The following is a 24,897-nucleotide window of genomic DNA, read 5'->3' on the forward strand; positions in this document are numbered from 1 at the left end:
TAAAGGAAGCAATACAAAGAGAATAGGAGACTCTCTCATACAAGTACATGATCTCTCAAATATATTGGAGTACTTTAAGAGGAGGGATTTCTCATCAATTTTCCCCTGGAGAAAAATACGGCATATGAAGTCGGGATTAAGTGGATTACTAGCCAGCCTTCGGAGGGACCTTTGAGAGTCACCCCAAACGCTGATTACCCCTGTGGGGGTACCACCATCTGGTGAGTGCGGGAGTAATAGGAGGGGAGCACTTATTCCTGTATTGAGCACCCCCATCGGTCTGGAACTCCTGGAATCCATTTTTTCCTGTTAAAATCCCTGCTTCATTTCCCATCCTGGGACTCAATTACATTTGCAGCACCATTTAATATTTGGCTATTTATATGGACAATTTTTCTATATATTCTCTTTATATTTATTTATTTATTTATGTTGTTTAAATTGCTGGGACACTATTTATGAATTGATTGTGTACAGATTTATACAAAGCTATTTATTGTTTGGCCCACTAGCACTTTATATATTTGATTAATTAGCACCTTAATTATTTATGGAGGATATTTAAAACATCACTTTATTTATTTAATGTATTTTATATAAAGTCATATATACACCTTTAGGATCACACACTGAATTGATTTTCAATAATTTTTAATTACATCCTAATTTTCTTATTCACCTATTTACCACGACAATATATATATAAATATTTTTACTAATTTTCTTTTATACATATTTACACTTTTTAAGGACTCACCATATTAAGTTTATATACTTTGATTTTTATTCACTTTATCACCAGTGCACTTATAAGATATATTTATATTTCCTATTTATTAGCCTGACAGCGCCATTTTACCTCCTTTTTCCCCACACCCGGAAGTGATGTCATGACATCACTTCCGGGTTTTTACATGGAGACCCGATCAGAGCCGGATGCAGCTTTGATCAAGTCTTCTCTTCTGGGGCCATGCAGGCTGCTTGCCCGAGTCTCCCGGTGGGACGGGATGAACCAGGCGAGTCGCAGAAGGCAGCAGGGGGGGCGTCCCCTCGTCCCCTCCCACTCCTTGTAATGACAGCCGAGCGGCTTCTCAGCCGCATCCGTTGTCATTACAAGACAGCCGACCATCGGCTATGGACACCAGTACCGGGGTGATGCCTCTAGCTGCAGGCATCACTCCAGTACAAGCATTTTCCCAAATTATGGGCAATATCGGTAACCTCAGGGGTTCTGGGGATATATTGGGGAAAGTGCATATCGGCCCCTGGTATATTGGCTTTGCTGATAATCGGCCGATCCCTACTAAAGAGGGCATAATTACTAATAAGCAACATAAGGGTTGATTAATCAACACACCATCCATCACATGTCAATGTTTGACCTTTTTTTTTTTTTTTCCAAGCAAACTTTGCCTTAACAGTCAGCTTGTGAAATTTAGGGATGATATTGATTCTACATTGGCAAAACCGAAATCAGTAATTTTTGCTGCAAAATCACTTATCACAAGGGTTCATGTAAAGGACCCCTTACTTTACAGTGTAGTAAATCAGACCTGCACTCCAGGTTCCAGCCAAATTAAAAACACAATCTATTCTTAGTAACAAAAAAATAAAACTAAAAAGTACAATAAAGTCACAATACTGTTTACGGCCAAGTTTTCTTTAAATGGTTTGTCCACCTAGTACAGTGATAGCAAACCTTGGCACCCCAGATGTTTTGGAACTACATTTCCCATGATGCTCAACTACACTGCAGAGTGCATGAGCATCATGGGAAATGTAGTTCCAAAACATCTGGGGTGCCAAGGTTTGCCATCACTGACCTAGTAGTACCTCCTTGGAGTTTTACCCCAACAGCTATGACAGGGATGTCCCTATTATTTGTGTTGCATTTTCCAGAAAGGAAATAAATGAGAAATCCAGGTAGGAGTGGTACCCCCAGTGCAGCGGTCCCCCAGCTGGAACCCTGGGGGACGAGAAACTGTTTAGTGGTTAAGCTCTTCACAATGTATAAACAATGGAACATCTGATCCATTACCTGACCCATGCTGAGGACTGAATCCCAGCCAATAATAATATAGGCAATTGGCAAAGATTAGTGTGGGAATGGAGTGCACACCCAAAATAATGAGATTATCAAGCACAGGAATCAAGGTTTGGGAATATTTGTTTATTGATGTTTAAATATTGCTGGGAAGTGCCCTGCTTTGCTTAATGCACTTAATGCAATATTCCCAGTAAGTGTGTCAATAACACGAAACTTACTGTATAAGTCCCGGTTCAGACATATGCAATGCGAGAACCCTGCGAATCCACTCCGGCTTCCCGCATCGCACTCAACTCACAGGCAGTTCGCACTGCCATATGCGATTTGCTGGGGGTGTCAATACAAAGTTAACGACACCCCAAGATCAGATTGCATATCGCAGTGCGAACTTTCAGTTCAGACGTGAATCAGAACACCCATGCGATCCAATTCTGGTGCAGACCCAAAAAAGGGTCCTGTGCGAGTTTGGTCCATATGTGATGCGAATTCAGCCATATAATCTGTATGGCTGAATTTGCATCGCACAGACATCACATGTAATTTGCAGAGCAGTAAGCTGCGAATCACATGCGATGCCTGTCATTGCATATGTCTAAACCGGCCCTAAGGGCTACAGTGTCACTTACCCCTAATGGTTTCTCTAAAGGAATATATGGTTAATGCAGGAGAAGTGTATTAGCAAGAGCATTTATCAAGTTTCAGCTATTATTTTTACAGGCCATGTAAGGCTATATTTATTGGTACAGCAGTGCCAGGCTAATGACAGCTTTGATGACACACACGGACGGGAGTCAGACTCTACTGTCCTGTGTGTGCCTGTTCCTGGAGGCAGACAGGCATTCCTGCAGTTGTGGGCTCCCCCTCCATGGCCCAAGTGGCCTGACAGCAGCGAAGGGCCGACAGGTGCTTGCCACCTGCTAAGTTCAGCAGTGAGATGCACACGGGAGTCGGGACTGCTAAGCTGGGGCTGGGCAGGTGGGGCCTCCTGGGCAAGTGGGGTCCCCGGGCAACTGCCCAGCGTGCCCATTCGGTAAGATCATACCTGCCAACTGTCCCGTTTTTCCCGGGACAATCCCGGCAAATAGGAGCCTGTCCCAGGTAATTTACATTGTCCCTGTTAATCAGGGACAATGTAAATCATTAAAAAAAAAAAAAAAAAAATTATCTTTTTATTTTTTATTTTGTGCCACACGGTGTCGCTCTCACCCCAGCTAGGTGTTGTAGTTCTGGCAGCAGGTTGTCTCTCTCTCTGTGCCCGCTCACTCTTCCCGTCTGTCGCAAATTTAACGTGTCACCGGAGGCAGGGTGTCAGCATGGTGCACTTTCCAAAATCCGCCAGCAGGGGGAGGCAGAGCACCTTCCGACAAGCTGGAGGCCGCACACTCCATTAATTAATAATTCTATTAATAATGTTATTTTATAGATATAATTTTTACACCTGTTAATTGATACATATATATAGTTTTCTAGCTCTAGATAAATGTGTGTACATATCCGTGTATGTGTATGCATATATATATATATATATTGCTCAAAAAAATGAAAACAGACCTCAATCCTCAATGGGAAAAATCTCATGCTGGATATCTATACTGGTATGGACTTGGTATGTGTTAGGATAATATGGACTGGGTAATGTGTTAGGATCTATACTGGTATGGACTATACTGGTATGGACTCTGTAATGTGTTAGGATGGTATGGACTGGGTAATGTGTTAGGATCTATACTGGTGTGAACTGGGTAATGTGTTAGGATCTATACTGGTATGGACTGGGTAATGTGTTAGGATGATATGGACTGGGTAATGTGTTAGGATCTATACTGGTATGGACTGGGTAATGTGTTAGGATCTATACTGGTATGGACTGGGTAATGTGTTAGGATCTATACTGGTATGGACTGGGTAATGTGTTAGGATTTATACTGGTATGGACTGGGTAATGTGTTAGGATCTATACTGGTATGGACTGGGTAATGTGTTAGGATCTATACTGGTATGGACTGGGTAATGTGTTAGGATCTATACTGGTATGGACTGGGTAATGTGTTAGGATTTATACTGGTATGGACTGGGTTAAGTGTTAGGATCTATACTGGTATGGACTGGGTAATGTGTAGGATGGTATGGACTGGGTAAAGTGTTAGAGTCTATACTGGTATGGACTGGGTGATGTGTTAGGATCTATACTGGTATGGACTGGGTAATGTGTAGGATGGTATGGACTGGGTAATGTGTTAGGATCTATACTGGCATGGACTGGGTAATGTGTGAGGATGGTATGGACTGGGTAATGTGTTAGGATCTATACTGGTATGGACTGGGTAATGTGTTAGGATTTATACTGGTATGGACTGGGTAATATGTTAGGATCTATACTGGTATGGACTGGGTAATGTGTGAGGATGGTATGGACTGGGTAATGTGTTAGGATCTATACTGGTATGGACTGGGTAATGTGTTAGGATGATATGGACTGGGTAATGTGTTAGGATCTATACTGGTATGGACTGGGTAATGTGTTAGGATCTATACTGGTATGGACTGGGTAATGTGGTAGGATCTATACTGGTATGGACTGGGTAATGTGTAGGATGGTATGGACTGGGTAATGTGTTAGAATCTATACTGGTATGGACTGGGTAATGTGTTAGGATCTATACTGGTATGGACTGGGTAATGTATAGGATGGTATGGACTGGTAATGTGTTAGGATCTATACTGGTATGGACTGGGTAATGTGTAGGATGGTATGGACTGGGTAATGTGTTAGGATCTATACTGGTATGGACTGGGTAATGTGTAGGATGGTATGGACTGGGTAATGTGTAGGATGGTATGGACTGGGTAATGTTTTAGGATCTATACTGGTATGGACTGGGTAATGTATAGGATGGTATGGACTGGGTAATGTGTAGGATGGTATGGACTGGGTAATGTGTTAGGATCTATACTGGTATGGACTGGGTAATGTATAGGATGGTATGGACTGGGTAATATGTAGGATGGTATGGACTGGGTAATGTGTTAGGATCTATACTGGTATGGACTGGGTAATGTGTGAGGATCTATACTGGTATGGACTGGATAATGTGTGAGGATTGTATGGACTGGGTAATGTGTTAGGATCTATACTGTTATGGACTGGGTAATGTGTTAGGAAGGAAAGGATGCCACATTGTTTTATGTAAATGATAATCAAAAATATTATCATACTTATTTACACCTTGCACTTTATTTATATTTCCATATTACATTTTTTGTATGGTCACACCTGAGCACATTTCACACTTTAGAATTGCAGGGAATTGTGATGAGAATTTTAAACTTTAGGCAGAAGTAGTGCAGCTGAATGGGAGAATTATTCCAACTCTGCTACTTTGGCCTCAAGTTTTCAATTCCCTTTTCAATTTCCTGTAATTCTCTCTTTATGAAGTAGACCCTATAATCTGATAAGTAGGCGGAGATTAATTATGCGGAGTGGGCGGAGCTTCATGGAAGTGGGTGTGGTAAGTAATTGATAGCTGTGATAGAAGTGTCCCTGGAATTTTTTTTCAAATATTGGCAACTATGTAAGATGGCCCTGTGTGGTCTGACATCACAAAGCTGGACCAGGCTCTGGAAGGATCCTGACATTAAAGTGGTAGTAAAGCCCGCTTTGTGATTTTTACCAACAGATGAGCCTATAATAAGACTTACCTGTAGGTAAAATTAATATCTCCTAAGGCCTGGTTCACACCTATGCATCCTAATTTTTTTGCAGAAACACATTACAGTCCATTTAACATGGTTTCCTATAAGTCACGTTCACATCTGTGTATTTTATGAAAAGGGCCAGGGACCAGCAGGTTCTGTTTTTGGTTCCAAAGACTTCAGTGGATCAAAAATGTGAATTAAAAAACGCAAAATGCATCAACTGCAACCTACATAGGTGCGAACAAGGCCTAAATGTGCACAGTTTAGGAGATATTACCCCTCGATGCAGCTGGTGACGTCACCACTCTAAAGGTCCGGCATACTGCGATGCATACTAACACATTATGCAATTGCCTTATGGGTGTTTTTTTTTTTTTTTAACTCTGTGGCGGTTTACTACTCCTTTAAGGTCAAGATCCACCCAAATGCCTGACGGCCAGCTGGCTCAGCCACTCAGCACACGGCTGAGAGACTGAGCCAGCCACTCCCACCCCCTCCACAGCCTGGTGCACCACTGAGCGCAGGAGGGGCGGAGCAGAGAGCGGTGATTTACAGTTACCGCTCTCTGCTCAGTAAAGTCTGAGAACTGAGCAGTCAGTGGTCATGTCATCGCTCAGTTCTTGGTTCTTAGAGCTGGCAGGGGACAGCTGCAGCATCGGACTGATACTACGGCCATATAGGTGATTGTGTCAGTTTTTTAAAATCCCACACTTCTCTTTTAACAGAACAAAAGACTGCAAATAACAGAAGTTCTTCATTAGAGTTTACAAATACTTTAACCACTTGCCGACTGCGCACAGTATATTTACTGCGACAGTCAGCCCCTCACAGGCAGAGCGACGTAGGTCTACGTCACTAGCCTGTGAGGCTCTGGGGAGCGAGCGCGCACCACCGGAGGCGCGCTCCCGCGTGGTCACGGACCCCCCCGCGCGTGTGACCAGCGGACCCGATGTCCGCCGGTCACTCGGCGATCGTCGGGGGAGTGGGAGAAAGGCAGACGGCTGATGTAAACAAGCCGCCTGTCATTCTCCCCTGTGTAGAAACAATGATCATACGGTTCTACTATGTAGGACCGTTGATCATTGTTCCTACACCTCAAGCCACAGCCAATCACAGTTAGAATCACGCCCCTAGGGACACACACAGCCCCTCCCTCTCAAATAAAGTTAACCCCTTCACTGCCAGTGTAATTTTACAGTAACAGTGCATATGTATAGCACTGATTACTGTAGAAATGTCACTGGTAACCCCAAAAGTAATATTACTGCGGCAGAGTGGCTCGTTATCGTCTGACGACGTAGTACTACGTCGTCAGACACTCCCCCTTCTGGGCGGCGCTTGCGCGCCGCCGGAGGCTCGCTCCCGCTGTTTTCGGTCACAGCGGGAGTCGGGCCAGGGGAAGAGCAGCGGCGATCGCCGCCGCTCATCCCCGATCGTCGGGGATCTAGTGTGGAGATCCGCCCGCCTGTGTAAACACAAGCGGGCGGATCTCCCAAGTGACAGGGAGTGACAGATCGGACTGTTCAGCATAGCTGGACATCCGATCTGTCCCTGGCTCACTCAGTCACCTCCCCCTCCACACGTCAGTAAGCACCAGGCATACATTAACCCCTCCCTCTCCAATAAAATTAACCCCTTCCCTGCCAGTGTCATTTTTACAGTAACAGTGCATATTTATAGCACTGATTACTGCAGTAATGTCACTGGTACCCCCAAAAGTGTCAAAAATGTCAGTCAAGGGTCCGATCTGTCCGCCGCAATGTCACAGTACCGCAAAAAAATTTGCAGATCGCCGCCATTACGCGTTAAAAAAAAAAACAACAAAAATGACAAAAATCTTTCCCTTTGTTAGTAAACGCGATAACTTTTGCGAAAACCAATCAAAATACGCTTTTTGCAATTTTTTTTACCAAACATATGTAGCATAAAACAAATTGGCCGAAAATGTTAAAAAATTTTGATTTTTACATTTTTTTTGGGGAATTTCATATAAAAAAATGTGAAAAATATTGTTATTTTTGCAAAATTGACGCTCTTTTTTTGTTTATAGCGCATGATCAAAAAATCGCACAGGTGATCAAATACCACCAAAAGAAAGCTCTGTTTGTGGGGAAAAAAGGACGTCAAATTTGTTTAGGTACAGCGTCGCACGACTGCGCAATTGTCAGTTAAAATCACGCAGTGCCGAATCGCAAAATACCCCCTGGTCAGGAAGGGGGTAAAATCTTCCGGGGCTTAAGTGGTTGGGTGCCTTATAATCTGAGAAAGTAAAAAGTTTGGGTTGAAGTTGAGCTTTAACATACCCTTTCTCTACTGACGTACATTGACCAGTGCTACATCCTGGGAGGAAGCTGGGCCATGCTGTGTACTTTATTAGGTACACCTGTTCCTGTTGCTTGGTAACACAAATTGCTAATCAGCCAATTACATGGCAGCAACTCAATGACTTTAGGCATCTAGACGTGGTGAAGACTTGCTGAAGTTCAAACTGAACATAAGAATGGGGAAGAAAAGGGGATTCAAGTGACTTTGAACATGACATGGTTGTTGGTGCCAGAGGAGCTTTTCTGAGTATTTCAAAAACTGCTGATCTACTGGGATTTTCATGTAAAACCATGCTAAGGGTTTAAAGAGAATTGTCAGAAAAGGAGAAAATATCCAGTAAGCGGCAGTTGTGTGGACGAAATTGCCTTTTTGAGGTCAGAGGAGAATGAGCAGACTGGTATGAGATGATAGAAAGGCAACAGCAACTCAAATAACCACTTGTTACAACCAAGGTATGCAGAATACCATCTCTGATTGCACAACACATCGATTCTTGACGCAAATGGGCTACAGCAGCAGAAGATCACACCGGATTCCACTCCTGTCAGCTAAGAACAGGAAACTGAGGATACAATTCACACAGGCTCAACAAAATCGGACAATAGAAGATTGGAAAAATGTTGCCTGGTCTGATGAGTCTCGATTTCAGCTGCGACATTCAGATAGTAGAGTCAGAATTTGGCATAAACAACATGAAGGCATGGAACTATCCTACCTTGTATCAATGGTTCAGGCTGGTGGTGTAATGGTGGGGGAATATTTTCTTTGGGCCCCTTAGTACCAATTGAGCATCGTTTAAACGCCATGTCTTGTCTGAGTATTGTTGCTGACCATGTTCATCTCTTTATGACTACATTGTGCCAGTCTTCTAATGCTAATCTATGCCACAAAGAGTTTAGGCAGTTGTGAAGGCAAAAGGGGATCCAGCCCGGTCTTAACAAGGTGTACCTAATAAAGTGGCCGGTGAGTGTAGATGTTTATAATGTGAAGACATCAGTGGCGGCCCGTCCATTAGGGGCGAAGGGGCGCTGCCCCCCTATCCATGCATCAGGCCCCCTAATCTACATGTAGGGCACCGGATGCATGGATTCCAATGGGGGATTTTTTTTTTTTTTTTTTTGAAGCACGTGTTTAGAGCCAGAGGCTCCAATAGGCTTCAAAAAAGGTTGGGCTTGGGACACAGAGCACTGCGCCCTGAGCCCACCCAGTTGTGGGACAATAGCGGATGAATATTCGCTATTGTCTCATGGATTCTCCTCCTGGCCAATCCGGAAGCGGGTCCTGAGACCCATTTCCCAATTGGCCGAAAGGAGAAAGTATCCTATTGGCGAAGGAGGAGGAGGGAGGAGATGCAGGGGAAGCCTGACCAAGGAAGGGGGGCACGGAGGAGACTGAGGGGGAAGCCACCACCGTCTCCACATGTCAGTTTAGGGGCAGCACAGGGTGAGTGAGCCGGAGACTGGGGGGAGGACGGGTATGGGGTGCCGCCTTAACCACTTGCCGACCGCCGCAAGTACATATACTGCGGCGGTCAGCCCCGGCCAGGCAAAGTGATGTATCGGTACGTCACTAGCCTGTCACTCGCTTGTGAGCCAATAGTGGGTGAGCGTGCGCCCGCCCCGGCTCGTTCCCCTTACAAGTCAGTGCGTGTGACCGGCGGACCCGATGTCCACCGGTCACTCGCGATCGTTCACCGGGAAGGGAGAATGGCAGGCGGCTAATGTAAACAAGCCGCCTATCATTCTCCCCTGTGTAAAAATGGAGATCAGACGGTTCTACTATGTAGAACCGTTGATCTCTGTTTTTACACTAGTAGCCATGTCCAATCACAGTTAGAAACACACCCCTAGGACACACTTAACCCCTCCCTCTCCAATACAATTAACTCCTTTCCTGCCAGTGTCATTTTTACAGTAACAGTGCATATGTATAGCACTGATTACTGCAGTAATGTCACTGGTAACCCCAAAAGTGTCAAAAATGTCAGTCAAGGGTCCGATCTGTCCACCGCAATGTCGCAGTCCCGCAAAAAAAAAAATCGCAGATCGCCGCCATTACTCGTTAAAAAAAAAACAACAAAAATCTTTCCCTTTGTTAGCAAACGCAATAACTTTTGCGCAAACCAATCAAAATACGCTTTTTGCGATTTATTTTACCAAACATATGTAGCATAAAACAAATTGGCCGAAAATTTTAAAAAAATTTAGATTTTTACATTTTTTTTGGGGAATTTCATATAAAAAAATGTGAAAAATATTGTTACTTTTGCAAAATTGTCGCTCTTTTTTTGTTTATAGCGCATGATCAAAAAATCACACAGGCGATCAAATACCACCAAAAGAAAGCTCTGTGTGTGGGAAAAAAAGGATGTAAAATTTGTTTAGGTACAGCATCGCACGACCGCGCAATTGTCCGTTAAATTCACGCAGTGCCGAATCGCAAAATACCCCCTGGTCAGGAAGGGGGTAAAATCTTCCGGGGCTTAAGTGGTTAAGCTGGTGTGGTCCGTGATCAGGTCCGTCTAGAGACCCCCCTCCCCCGACCCATGGAGCACCAGCCGCCACTGAAAGACATGCCTTTAAACTTGCTAATTCTGGTGGCAGATTTTGTATTGCTGCTTGACTGCTGAATTGAAGTCAATGTTTGTAAGAGAGATAGAATAGTCTGAGAAGAAGACATAGAGACGTCAGTGTGACTCATTGCACCCCAGTGATATTTGTCTACTTCTAAACTTTGTGCTAATATTTGCTGAACCAGTCCAGGGCTCAGGTAACTAACGGCTAATACAACACCATTTTCACATCATGTACTCCAGTATGTGCGTAGTAAGGAAGAAAAAGAACAGTTTGACACCAAGCAGAAAGTAAGGCTTTAATGAAGTGGAACAGATTTATATTACTTTGGAGATTCCATTTCAGCTTTTTGGTTACGCTGGGCTGCCCCACCCCCGTCCCCTTTCTATTTAATTAAAATTACATAAAGGCCAATGTTCTGCCGCTCACATTGCTGGGAAGTCCTGCACACTACAAGTCCAGGTCCATCTATTGTGAAACATTCATAGAACATCATTATTATATTTGAATGAAGAGCCAGAAAAACCGATGAGACGGCAAGGACAATGCATGCTATGCAGAGTGGGGATCTTAAAGAGACCTTACAACCAACTCTAAAAAATTGCAAGTAAAAAGCACAAGAAAACCCAAAAATGTAAATCGCTTACCTGCCAGGATTTTCCTTTTAATACCTGATTTTCATTACCTTGCAATGTTCATCTGAACTTGGAAAGAAAGATGTGATTTAACCACTTCAATACTGGCCATTTTCACCCCCTTCCTGCCCAGGCCAATTTTAGGCTTTCAGCGCTGTTGTATTTTGAATGACAATTGTGTGGTCATGCAACACTGTACCCAAATGAAACTTTTATCATGTTTTTCACCACAAATAGAGCTTTCTTTTGGTAGTATTTGATCATCACTGGGTTTTTTATTTTTTGGCTAAACAAATAAAAAAAGCCCGGAAATTTTGAAGAAAAAAAAAAGTTTTTCTATGTTTCTGTTGTAAAATTGTAAGTTTTCTTCTTCACTGGTGGGCACTGATGAGGCTGCACTGACAGGCACTGATAATGAGGCAGCACTGATAGGTGGCACTGATAGGCATCACTGATGAGGAGGCACTGACAGGCTTTACTGATGAGCACTGATTGGTATCTCAATGCACACTGATTGGTATTCCTGGTGGGTACTGATCGAAATCCCTGGTAGGCATGGGTTGGCATTCCTGGTGGGCACAGGTTGGCACTTTAGGTGGGCACTTGTGGGCATCCTTGATGGGTCTGCACTGATAATCGATACGCTGATTATTAACACAGACCCCCCCCCCGCCAGGAGAGCCGCTAATTGGACACAGCTGATCACTTGGTAAAGAACCTATGTCATAGGCTCTTTACCGAGATCGGAGGTGCGGTGTGTCAGAGCGACACACCACACTACCAATGCGCCCACGGGGGCTCGCGTGACCGGCTTATTCTGCTAGTGTCATATGTCTCCAGGTCAGGATAACTGATCCCCCGCCCAGTCGTTATTCTGCTATAGGCCGGGCGTGATGTGGTTAACCACTTTACCTCCGCCCACAGTAATATTACTGCGGCAGAGTGGCTCGTTATCGTCTGACGACGTAGTACTACGTCGTCAGACACTCCCCCTTCTGGGCGGCGCTTGCGCGCCGCCGGAGGCGCTTGCGCGCCGCCGGAGGCTCGCTCCCGCTGTTTTCGGTCACAGCGGGAGTCGGGCCAGGGGAAGAGCAGCGGCGATCGCCGCCGCTCATCCCCGATCGTCGGGGATCTAGTGTGGAGATTCGCCCGCCTGTGTAAACACAAGCGGGCGGATCTCCCAAGTGACAGGGAGTGACAGATCGGACTGTTCAGCATAGCTGGACATCCGATCTGTCCATGACTCACTCAGTCACCTCCCCCTCCACACGTCAGTAAGCACCAGGCATACATTAACCCCTCCCTCTCCAATAAAATTAACCCCTTCCCTGCCAGTGTCATTTTTACAGTAACAGTGCATATTTATAGCACTGATTACTGCAGTAATGTCACTGGTACCCCCAAAAGTGTCAAAAATGTCAGTCAAGGGTCCGATCTGTCCGCCGCAATGTCGCAGTACCGCAAAAAAAAATCGCAGATCGCCGCCATTACGCGTTAAAAAAAAAACACCAAAAATGACAGAAATCTTTCCCTTTGTTAGTAAACGAATAACTTTTGCGCAAACCAATCAAAATACGCTTATTGTGATTTTTTTTTACCAAACATGGGTAGCAGAAAACAAATTGGCCAAAAATGTAAAAAAAAATTGTTTTTTACATCTTTTTTGGGGGGAATTTCATATAAAAAAATGTTAAAAATATTGTTATTTTTTCAAAATAAACGCTCTTTTTTGTTTATAGCGCAAAAAGTAAAAATCGCACAGGTTATCAAATACCACCAAAAGAAAGCTCTGTTTGTGGGAAAAAAAGGACGTAAATTTCCCTTGGGTACGGCGTCGCACGACCGCGCAATTGTCAGTTAAAGTCGCACAGCGCCGAATCGCAAAAAGTGGCCTGGACGTAAGACAGCAAAATCCTCCGGTGGTAAAGTGGTTAAAGGGGCTGAAGATCTCAGACATGAAATATAAACAAAGCATATTCCTCAATCATAGGCATGCGCAGAGGATGTGCCAGGTGTGCACTTACTATGTACTTACTATGTGTAATTACTATCTGCAGTGCCATACCCCCTCCTAGCCAGTCTCCCCATGTTGAGCCACCCCCTCTGTACTGCTGGCTTTCCTCTTCTTCTCCCCCCCCCCCCCAGGCTGCAGCAGGGGATGTTTCAGAATGGAGAACGGGGGAAGGGGCTAGTAAATATGTCTTTTACCGGCCCCTTCCTTTTCTAAATGAACACATCGAACGTACCCACTCACTGTGTTAATTCATATATGAAGCATAGGAAACTGTGTTTCCTATGCTTCAGTTTATGAATGAACAGGAAGCCGCTAAGCACAGAGCACTTCCCGTTCATTCACTCAGGGCCGATCCTAGGGTCACAGGCGCCTGGGTGCAGAAATTTTTCTGGCGCCCCCACATGGGCGTGGTCATCTTACCAACTCCTCCCCTTTACAAATGTTTCTATGGCAATGGCTCAAACACAGAGATGCTCCTCTAAGAAGTCTTCCTTACCCCGGGACCCTCCCACGATCTATTAACAATAAACAAATTACAGTAAGAGAAGCAAAGTACTCTAATGGGAACTGGAGGGGGGGTCTCTCTAATGGAGACAGAGAGGGCATCTGTTAGAGAGTCTGTTAGACAGAGCCCCCAGACAGGAGATGGTCAGAGACTGCGGATATGATACAAGTGATCAATGCAGCCTACCAGTGCCCACCAAATGCAGCCTACCAGTGCCCACCAAATGCAGCCTACCAGTGTCCACCAAATGCAGCCTACCAGTGTCCACCAAATGCAGATTACCAGTGCCCACCAAATGCAGCCTACCAGTGTCATGACTCCTGGTTTTTAACATTGGCATCTATAGGAAATCTCGGTCAGCTTGACACGACACTATTTCCGAACCACAAGTGACAGGGACACCAAACTTGGGGAATACCCACAACTACCAAATATCCAATTTTGGGGTTGGCCAGCTTGCCTAGGTAATGTACCATGCCGTAGTCCAGGGTCCCCTTAACGTGCTCCCCAAGTTTGGTTTCCCTGTCACTTATGGTTCGGTAGCAGTGCCATGTCAAGCTGACCAAGATTTCCCATAGAGCTGGTGTATTTACATGCATTCAGAAGAAAAAAAAAAAAAAACACCAGACGCCATCACATGCTGCAGACTACTTCATTGGATTATTGTTGTGCTAGTCATTACATACTGCAGACCCCTGAGCAAAGCCTTCTATATAAATTGCAGTGAGATGCAGCACTCTATTGTATAATATGTCTGAATTCAGAACTCATCTCCACCAAAATCAGTAAATTACCCTACATGCCCATATGAGGGAAGTCTGTGCTGTACCCTTCATGTCCCTGAAATGCTGCACTCTATTCATAGACTAAAATGTATGGCATTTTTTCCCTCTGCCTCTAAAGGCTCCTGCATGTTCGCCTGTGTCCATACACACATAGGTTTTTAGAGTTTATTAGTGGCAGATAAAAAAAAAAAAAAATCACTGCCAGTTTTGGCAGAAAGAAAAAGCTTGACATTTACACTAGGTACATATAGCACTTGAGCTTTAATCCACTTAAATGGTCAGAATAAAATGGCATTCTGGCCATTATAATGAATTATCGCCCAAGAGCTTGATGCCTGTAACCACGTTACAATGTCAGGCGCTTTTTCTGGAAGGATGAAAGGCTTCTAAGAGAGTTTACAATACATTGTGTGTGCATGAGACTTACATGTCATGCACATTGAACACAGTAATCAGTGATGTGATTGGCAGAGCCTGCACATGTCATCTCCCTCCAGATTTCACTCTATGAATCAACCATCTTATAGCAGAAAGAAACATTGAGCACTGTCAGCGCGCCATGTACAGGTAAACTGTCTCTGTGGAAGCCACATTCTATTACATACCTTCACCTCCCGCTTTACCAATCCTGCATAGATGGAACATGCTGCGCTCTACACACCTCAGAGGAGCTTCCATGTACTTCCGGTCTGAGGGACAGAGAAGGCGGAGACTCCGAGCCACATAAAGAGCAGCAGGGAGCCTAGTGATGACATAAGGTGGGCGTGGAAAAAGGTCCGACGTCACTGGTTGCTAGACGCTTAGCGGTTCTAGCAACCAGAGATACAATACAGCCGGAGGAAGAAAGAAAGCAGAGGCTGCGCCGCTTCCGGGCTGGTCAGTAAGTAAGCGCTGTGCTGGGGATTGGAATGGAAAGGAAGGATTTACTAGTAGTCTGGCTGACTGGCTTGGCTCTGCACAGTATCCGGAGGAGACAGTGGAGTCAATGGCAGCTTCGGCCGGCGCGCCGGCGCCCCCCCCTTTTTAACATTTTTAAGCGCCTGGGTGCACCGCACCTCGGGCACCCGCCTCGGATCGGCCCTGCATTCACTGTCTAGTGCAGCTGAGGCTGCAGAGAAAAGTGTGTGTGTTTGAACTTTGGGGTGCACAACCTAATACAATAAGCTGCGGACACCTATGCCCACTATAGTGTGTGCTTGTCTTAATCCAGAGCACTAACTGTCATTTCTGTCTGCTGCCTCGTTCCTCTGCTATAAGCAGGAGTCACTTTCAATAAAGTTTTCCTGACACCAAGTGAAAAATGGTGACAGGGAGGGCACAGTCTGTCATTGACAGACTCAGCTCTTTTCCTGTGTGTTGTGTGAAGGGGATGTGTCTCTTCCCTCCAATCAGCTCCCAGAGCTCTCCTCACTGATATACCTTCAGCTCTCTGCTCCCTGATTTTCAGAGCTTATAGATCCTGTGTATATTCTGAACTTTGAATAGATGTAAGGGAAAGATTGGGGTAGATAAACAGGTACAACTTATGTAGGAGGAATGGTTTATCTCTGTGTATCATCTGATGCCAGTCACTTTACTGGGTATATGTGAGGATTTACAACCACTTTTGTATCCCAGACCCAGAAAAAGCATAAAAAAAGTGTAAATTCTGTATTACTGTACTTATTTCAGGTTAATGTCTCAGACAGCATTAAAGCCAAAGCATCTGCATGATGCTGCCAGTCAGGGCTTTTTTTTTCAAACCCCACACCCCCATAGTGACGCCACTGGGTGGGTGGAAGTGCCCTGTACTTAGATGGAGGGGAAACTTTGTAATGGGGAGAAGGGGAGGATCTACATTGAGGCAGATGGGGGATGAGTAATGATGAGCTCAGTTGTGTTTGGGAATGAGTCTGAACCCACCTGAGCTATCCTACTGGGAAGCTGTCAAGGCCAACAGCCAATGATAGACAGCGGAGGTATCCTCCTCCCACAGCCACATGTATGCAAGAGGCACATATACATGTGGCTGTACGGTGGGGAATGTCTTCTGTTGCATTTTTACAGCTTGCTCAAGTCTGAAGATGTCTGAGCGCCAGTGTTAATTTCGTCGACTAAAACCGACTAAAACGTTTTCGTCGACTAAATTAACACAATTTTAGTCGACTAAAATACGACTAAAACTAAAACAATTCAGATGACTAAAATACGACTAAAACTAAAATGGCATTTTAGTCAAAAGACTATAACTAAAACTAAATCGAAATTTGCTGCCAAAATTAACACTGGTGCATGCTCAAAGCTTAATACCATAAATAATAACATATTCGATTTTTCACTCCAGGACCAGCAGTAGTATATAATGAGTTTGGAAATTGTACAGAAATGCTTAAATAATGCATTACAAATTACAATTGAACTACATCCATTCGATTATAGATTACTAAAATGAGTGGACGTTTTAGTCGACTAAAATGTAGGACGTTTTAGTTGACTAAAATGTACTGGAGTTTTAGTCGACTAAATACGACTAAAACTAAAACACTTGCAGAAGACTAAAATGGGACTAAAACTAAAATGCCATTTTAGTCCTAAGACTAAGACTAAAACCAAATTGAAATTTGCTGCCAAAATTAACACTGCTGAGCGCATTCCTAGTGTTGGGCTTTACAATGGGGGGGGGGGGGGGTGGAAATAAGGGAAGAGCTCTGTACTGAGAAGGTTGAGGGAGGGGGTGGGGGTGGAGGAGCATTGGAATAGTGCTTCTTCCAGCAAAATCATCAATGCAGGGACGTTTTTTCCTTTTAGTGATGCCATAGATCCAGGGACATATTTACCTCCCAGAGACACCACTGACACCGGGCCATTTATTCCACCCAGTGACACCACCGACAAAGTGCATTTTTCCTTCCAGTGACACCACTAATGCAAGTTTTTTTTCTACTGGTGACACCACCAACGCAGGGGCATTTTTTCTCCTCCATGACACTGTCTCGGGGGCATTTTTTCATTAAAGTCACACTACAAACTCAGGGACATTTTTTCATTTCAGTGGCACCCCTGCAGGGATTTTTTTTTCTTTACAGTGACACCAACAACCCAGAGACATTTTTTTTCTTCGAAGATAGAAAAAAGATAACACTATACTAGTGTATCTCCCCACGCCTCGGAAAAGGTTTTGATTAAATATAAGATAAAAATATAAAAATATGTGTGTAATTAGTGAGATATAAATATAAAAATATATATTGTGTGGCAGCAGCTGTAGATTTAAATGGATGATAGAAAAATAGCCTAGGCTATATACAGCGCTTGCCGCAGAAAAACAATTACCTTAATGTATGTGAACAATGTTGAAAACTTATCTTTACAGTATAAGTGAAAATATATATATATATATATATATATATATATATGTGAATAAAATAAATGTAAAATTCAATAAAGTCTTTTCAAGTGGTGATCAGGTGTAAAGTGCTTCGTGCTCAGTAAATAAAAGTTTGTGACTTTCGTGATGTGGATTCCTCTTTTCCTGTGGCTTGTGGTAGAAATAAATGACTTACCAGAATTGTTGGGTCCTATATGCTGTATAGCACTAGGACCTACAGCGCTTGGAGGCCTTTCAGGCTGGATTGGGGGTCCCCTTTGTGGATGATCCTGGTGGGATACAGGTTAGGTTCCTCCTTACCTGATCTCGATCCTCAGGATATGGGGTTAAAAGAAAGGCTCCAGATAGTGTATTATCGTTTTAAAAGTTTATTCATCAAATATTCATAAAAATCGGAGCGAAGAAAGACTCAAACTCCAAGTTTGCAGGCAAAGAAACAGCTTACAAACACCTCCTAGCAGAGTGGTGAGCGGATTGTTCCAGCTTGCGTTCCACGTGGTGCGTAGCGTGCTGACGTGCATTCCACAACCTTGACGCGTTTCGTCACTTCCTGTGACGTTTTCAAAAGGCCTTTTTTCCAATATTTAAAAGTAGAAAATTTACATCAAATTAGATAAGAAAGAAAGTAGTTAAAGGGAGTGACAAAGTAATGATTCTTTTACATACAAATCCAGCTTATTTTAGGGTAGCCTGACATCACTAACAACCAGGGTGCAATAATTAGCAGATACACTGAAGAGGACACAAAAAGGAAATAGGATTTAGTTATAAATTGACACAGTATTTGATTGAGGAACGATTTTTTGTGTAATTTCAAGCTAGGAACGTATTTTTTTTTTAATGAGAGGCCATAGTTCTACTTTAAAACACCCATATGCCTGAAGATTATCCCCTGAGTTAATCAGACAAAGACAGGCAATCAGAAATGTCTTTGTTAAACTTTCGAAAGCTAAAATCTGACTAAACAGCTAGCTGCAAGTTAAAAGTATGTAATTATACTAAAGCCTGTATTCCGGTACATGATAACAGATAACATTTCCACTTTTCATTGCTACATTTTTTATTATATTTATAATTTATTAGAAAATAAATGTAACTCTCATATTTCTGAAAAAATCTTTGAACTGATGTTTGAATGGAATAGACATAATAATATCTTGATTTCTTTTCACAGATTGGAGACCTGCAGTGTACCTGGCTGTCCTAGACTGTGGAAATGAAGAAAATGCTTTAGTCTGTAGAGAGTATGGCGTACAAGGATTTCCTACCATGAAGGTAGCTGATACTTTTTAAATCATTTTAATTTTTATTTTTTCAGCAATCATTAACAACCAATCAGGTATAATTTTCCTGCTGGTAACTGGTTCCCTACTCCTGCACAGCCAGACAACAAACATTTTTCACCCAGACACAAGAAATCAGTCTTTGAGCTTGGTTTTGTTGTTTTATTAGGGGTAATAACTAGGATGAGGTAAAGGTGTTACGGGATACCCACTTGACTGAAACAATGGATGAGGACAATTTCCTTCCTATGTACAAAATTCTTGACTGTTCTCCTTCTTGGACTCCACCAGTCCTTAATGATTGAAAAGCAAAAGTCCCTTGAGGACTAGGAGCAAAGAATAGGAAGGGTTAAGCACAGCACTGACCTCCTGAAAGCTTGATACATGTGGCAATTTCTCCCCATGTAAATCCATGGGTGTGCTGATGTACTCATTCTGTCCTCTTTGCTCCCTGCTGTTCCTCAGGCAAGAGTCCTTTTCAAACTGCAATGCTGTCAGGATCTTCCCAAACCAGCCTGGAGGCAGAGATCCCCCATACCCAGGGGTCCCTCTAAAGCCACCGATAGTCTCCCCAGCACTCCATCTTCCATTTAACTCCCCTGCTGGCATTGCTCCCCCATAAGGGCTGACTCAGCCACCCTGCCAGGACATTCTGACTTGGGATTAGCCAAGTTCCCTCAAATATGCAGATCAGCCCTCCCGGCCTCCACCCACTAACTTCTAGAAGCTTCTCCAAACTTCTAGATCCAGGGGGAGGTACTAGAGACCTGCCTCTGTGGAGCCATACAGCCTGACCTGCAGTAAACCCTGACCCAATTTCAGACTCACAAACTAACTATGAGTGATAACTTTAACTTGCCCACACTAACACTAGTAGCACACTAAAGGGTGCTACACATAGACCAGTCAGTGAGAGATGATGGATAATTGGTTGTTTTGAGGTATGCTAGCCACACTTGAGATTTGGCTGATTCATGTTGAATTGGCTGAAATTCAAGCTGTGAATAACCCTGTTAGCACCACCTGACTTGGTAAACTTAAATCCAAGAAATGGACAGAGCTGGGTGTAAACTTATCGGCTTGACAGTGACAACAGCCAGACACAGTCACTATTCTGACAGCCATGTGTGCAGAAGCTGTCAGAATGCAATAGCTGGCAGTGACAGATTCCTCCACTCATGCTATTTAGCATTGATGGGGAACCCAATGGTTTCTCTTGTTCAACGTGTGTTGCTAAAGGAAAGAAATCTTACTTAACATGTATCACTAGTCACTGCAGATCCTTTTGTCTTACCCAAACTCCAGGCAAATGTAAATTGCAGCTACATATTCATTACTAAATCATGAAATGTCTTTATTTGATAAGAAAAAACTCATGCAAGCAGTGTGGGGGGTTAGCTCAAATGGGGATCACCTTCCCTGAGAAAAGGGAGTCCAGACTGCAGGTTTTCTTAAAATCTGACTTGTAGCAGATTTATTTAAAAGGTTGGATAGAAAACAAACAAAACCGAAAGTAAATCCTTGCCATCCATGCACTAACTAAACAGAAGAGATTCATATCTCACACGTGAAGGGCTTCTCCCAAACAAAACAAATGTGGTGAGAAAACCTTCCTCCTCCTCCTCCTCCTTCTTCTCCTCCTCCTTCTTCCTTCTTTCTTCTACCTTCTTCTTCTTCCTCCTCTACTTCCTTATTCCTTCTTCCTCCTTTTTCTTCCTCCTCCCTCCTCCTTCCTTCTTCTTCCTCCTCCTCCTCTTCTTCTTCCTTCTTCTTCCTCCACCTCTTCCTACTTCTTCCTTCTTCTTCCTTCTGCTGCTCTTATTCCTTCTTGCTCCTCCCCCGCCTCTTTTTCCTTCTTCCTCCTCTTCTTCTTCCTCCCCCCTCCTCCTCTACTTCTTCTTCCTTCTTCCTCCTCCTACTCCTCCTATTCTTCTTCCTCCTCTTCCTCCTGTTCTTCCTTCTTCCTTTCTCCTCCTCCTTCTTCCTTCATCTTTCTCCTGCTCTTCTTCCTTCTTCCTTATCCACTTCTTCCTCTCCATCTTCCTATTCTTCTTTCTTCCTCCTCTGTCTCTTCTTCCTTCTTCTTCCTCCTCCTCTTCTTCATTCTTCTTCCTCCTCCTCTTCTTCCATCTTCCTCCTCCTATTCTTCCTTCTTCCTCTCCCTCTTCCTATTCTTCTTTCTTCCTCCTCTGTCTCTTCTTCCTTCTTCTTCCTCCTCCTCTTCTTCATTCTTCTTCCTCCTCCTCTTCTTCATTCTTCCTCCTCCTATTCTTCCTTCTTCCTCCTCCTAATCTTCCTTCTTGCTCTTCCTATTCTTCCTTCTTTCTCCTCCTCATGTTCTTCCTTCTTCTTCCTTCCTCCTTCTTCTTTCTCCTGCTTTTCTTCCTTCTTCTTCTTCCTCCTCCTCTTCTTCCTTCTTCCTCCCCCTATTCCTATTCTTCATTCTTCCTCCTCCTTCTGTTCTTCTTCTTCCTCCGTCTCCTCCTCCTCTTCTTCTTCCTTCCTGAATCCCAGGTAAAGAGCAAACTCTTGCTCGAATCCTGCTTTGTTTATACCACTTGCTGGTGGTCACTAGTGGACCACAAAATCTGGTCTAGAATCAACACTGCCAAGGTGACCCAGGTTCCTGCATATGAACGCATGCGAGGTGATACATAGCGTCCGTCAATCACCTCGTCTTTCATAATGTCACAGCACCTAAATTTGACATGGCAACACTCTCTTGAAGACTGAGAAAGGCAGGGGCAGGACTAGGAGCCAACCAAGTGTGTTGCATGCAATTGTTGACAAACAACGTGCTGGTAGAATTAAGACTCGGTCCACACTCAGCCTGACAAGTCGCGCTCCTTCGCGGTGCATTGACCGCTACAGAACCCGTTCTAATAGGAGCGACACAAGTCGCTCCGACTTAGAAAAAGGGTCCTGTACTACTTCGGGGCGACCTCGGAGCGACTTGCATAGACTTCCATTATGTGAAGTCCCTGCAAGTCGCTCCGAAGTCGTGGTGCATGGCAATGCACAAGTCTCCCCCGAAGTAGTACAGAGTTGTCGTCTTAGTGTGAACCGACTCTAAAATATGTGCAGCGGGATGACTTCACCAGTCTGCTGCTGATCTGCAGTTCAGTAAGAAAGCTGGGCATAAAGGGAGGACATCATTGTTTCTCTTAATTGTAAATGGGGTCATCCACCAGTCAGTGTTGGGGCTTTATTAATCTTAGGAATGAATAGACAGCAATACAAATCCTTGGCAAGTAAAACAACTCCTTTAAATGTAAATCATTGGTTAGTTTTCCTGGAGTTCAGCTTATAAAGCTTATGTACTAATACATTTGACATTTAAAGGATAACTGTGCTTTTAAATGAAAACCTGCACTGAAGGAAATATATGCAGGTTACAATTTGCAACGTTCTTGTAAAAAGGAGAGAACACTAGAGAGATTTCCTGTCTCCGTGATGTAATCCCTGATCACTCCCTGACACACAGGGTGTCAATGGGATAGTAATAAGGACACAGACAGCAATAAAAAAAACCTGACAGATGTGCCAATCCCTCCCCACTCTTTCCAAAAAAAATAAAAAAAGAGGTGGGTGGGCACAATGGGAAATATTCTGTTTCTCTGGTTTAGGCTGCATTATTAGATTTCAATCAGAATACCCTGACAGTGGCTGCATCTGATTGGATGCAGCTGTAGTTGATAATACATTTTATGTCTAATGGGCCATATACACACTATAAGATTATCTGAAGACTTTTTCCTTTAGACTTACCAAAACCACATAATATAAGGTCAAACCTAAACACTTTCAATGTGTATGCAATCTGGCAGGCCCTTGCACTACATAGAAAAGGTAAATCTGAAGGAAATCTAACCACAAAAGTTGGATAGTGTGTATCCAGCTGTAAGCATTCAATGTCACTTAAAGAGGTTGTAAATCCACATATTTTTTTTTCTTCACCCTGAAAGAGTAGCACATAATTACTAGCTCATTATGAAATGCTTACCTTAGAACGAGCCCCCGCCGTGCCGCCCGCTTACCTCTATGATGAGCAACATGTCCAGTCGCCCGTCTTCTGGGATCGCAACATCCGGCCATCTGATTGGCCGGAGCCGCGGTGACGTCACTCTTGCGCACGCGCGCGCGAGCCGATGGTCACGGCACAGGACTCTGAAGGAACGGCACGAGCGGCCGTTACTTCAGAGCGCATGCGCCAGTGATGTCACTGGCTGCATGTAAGGTAAATATCTCCTAAACGGTACAAGTTTAGGAGATATTTACAGTACCTATAGGTAAGCCTTATCATAGGCTTACCTATAGGTACAATTTGCAGAGAAGGGTTTACTTCCTCTTTAAAGGAGTTGTAAAGTCAGAAGGTTTTTTATCTTAATGCATTCTTTGCCCTAAGATAAAAAGCCTTCTGTGTGCTGGCAGCCTCCCTCAGCCCCTCAGACTTTACAATCACTTTACATCCTCTTTGTTCCCTATTCTGATTCCCGGTTTGAACTTTAGCAAGTTGTCTGTTCTGATGCCTAAATGCATTGAGTTCCTTCCAAGTGATTGGCTTATTAGCAATTTGTGTTACCAAGCAATGGAACAGGTGTACCTAATAAAGTGGCCGGTGAGTGTATTTACCAATGTAAAGCATTTTGTTGCACAAGGTCACTACAGGACACAGGTATCTGACACAAGGACACAGGTATCTGACACAAGGACACAGGTATCTGACACAAGGACACAGGTATCTGACACAAGGACACAGGTATCTGACACAAGGATACAGGTATCTGACACAAGGATACAGGTATCTGACACAAGGATACAGGTATCTGACACAAGGATACAGGTATCTGACACAAGGACACAGGTATCTGACACAAGGATACAGGTATCTGACACAAGGACACAGGTATCTGACACAAGGACACAGGTATCTGACACAAGGATACAGGTATCTGACACAAGGATACAGGTATCTGACACAAGGATACAGGTATCTGACACAAGGACACAGGTATCTGACACAAGGACACAGGTATCTGACACAAGGACACAGGTATCTGACACAAGGACACAGGTATCTGACACAAGGACACAGGTATCTGACACACCAGGAAGTAGAATATACTTCAGCTTTTTATAATCATTTATAATGTTTAATTTATAAATTCCCATTTGCCTTGGCCTTTATATTGCATATTGTTTTTTTTATCTTTCCAGTTCTTCCATTCAAATACAAAAGACAAGTCACAGGCTGACCGAAGTCAATGTATGTGAGCAGTTTCTTCTCTCATCGTTTTTTTTTCACTGATTCTTTATTTTATTTAGTGGGTGGCAGAAAATATTGGCTCGTCTTCAATTTAAGATGCTCTTTATATTCTATGGTAATCTCAGCATGTAACTTTTCAATTTGCTTTAAATCTTACTGTAATTATTGTTACATTGTTAGATGTCAGGTTGAAAAAATCAAGTCCTTTAAGTTCAACCATATTCAATATATAGAACCCCTTTACCCATGCTTGGTCCAGAACAAGCTCAACTAAACCCTATATTTGGCATGGTACAATTTGCTCCAACAGGGGAAAATGTCTTTCTGATCCAAAGTGCAGCCTGTGGGATCAATGCAGCCTTTGCTTGCCTTTATCTGGCCTTTGGGGAACTATTCCTCTC

General features: G+C 43.6%; 1 protein-coding gene across 1 annotated transcript in view; it reads left to right on the forward strand.

Moving 5' to 3' along the window:
- The window catches only part of QSOX1 (quiescin sulfhydryl oxidase 1), a 124,738-nt gene that overhangs the window by 47,756 nt on the left and 52,085 nt on the right, over positions 1 to 24,897 (forward strand). Inside the window, exons 2-3 of the mRNA XM_082266482.1 lie at positions 19,122 to 19,222; positions 24,448 to 24,496. Coding sequence (XP_082122608.1) covers positions 19,122 to 19,222; positions 24,448 to 24,496 — 150 coding nt within the window. The remainder of the gene's footprint in view (positions 1 to 19,121; positions 19,223 to 24,447; positions 24,497 to 24,897) is intronic.

The sequence above is a fragment of the Pelophylax lessonae genome (assembly GCF_965119305.1).
Source record: "Pelophylax lessonae genome assembly, chromosome: 8".
In the NCBI taxonomy this organism is placed as follows: Eukaryota; Metazoa; Chordata; class Amphibia; order Anura; family Ranidae; genus Pelophylax; species Pelophylax lessonae.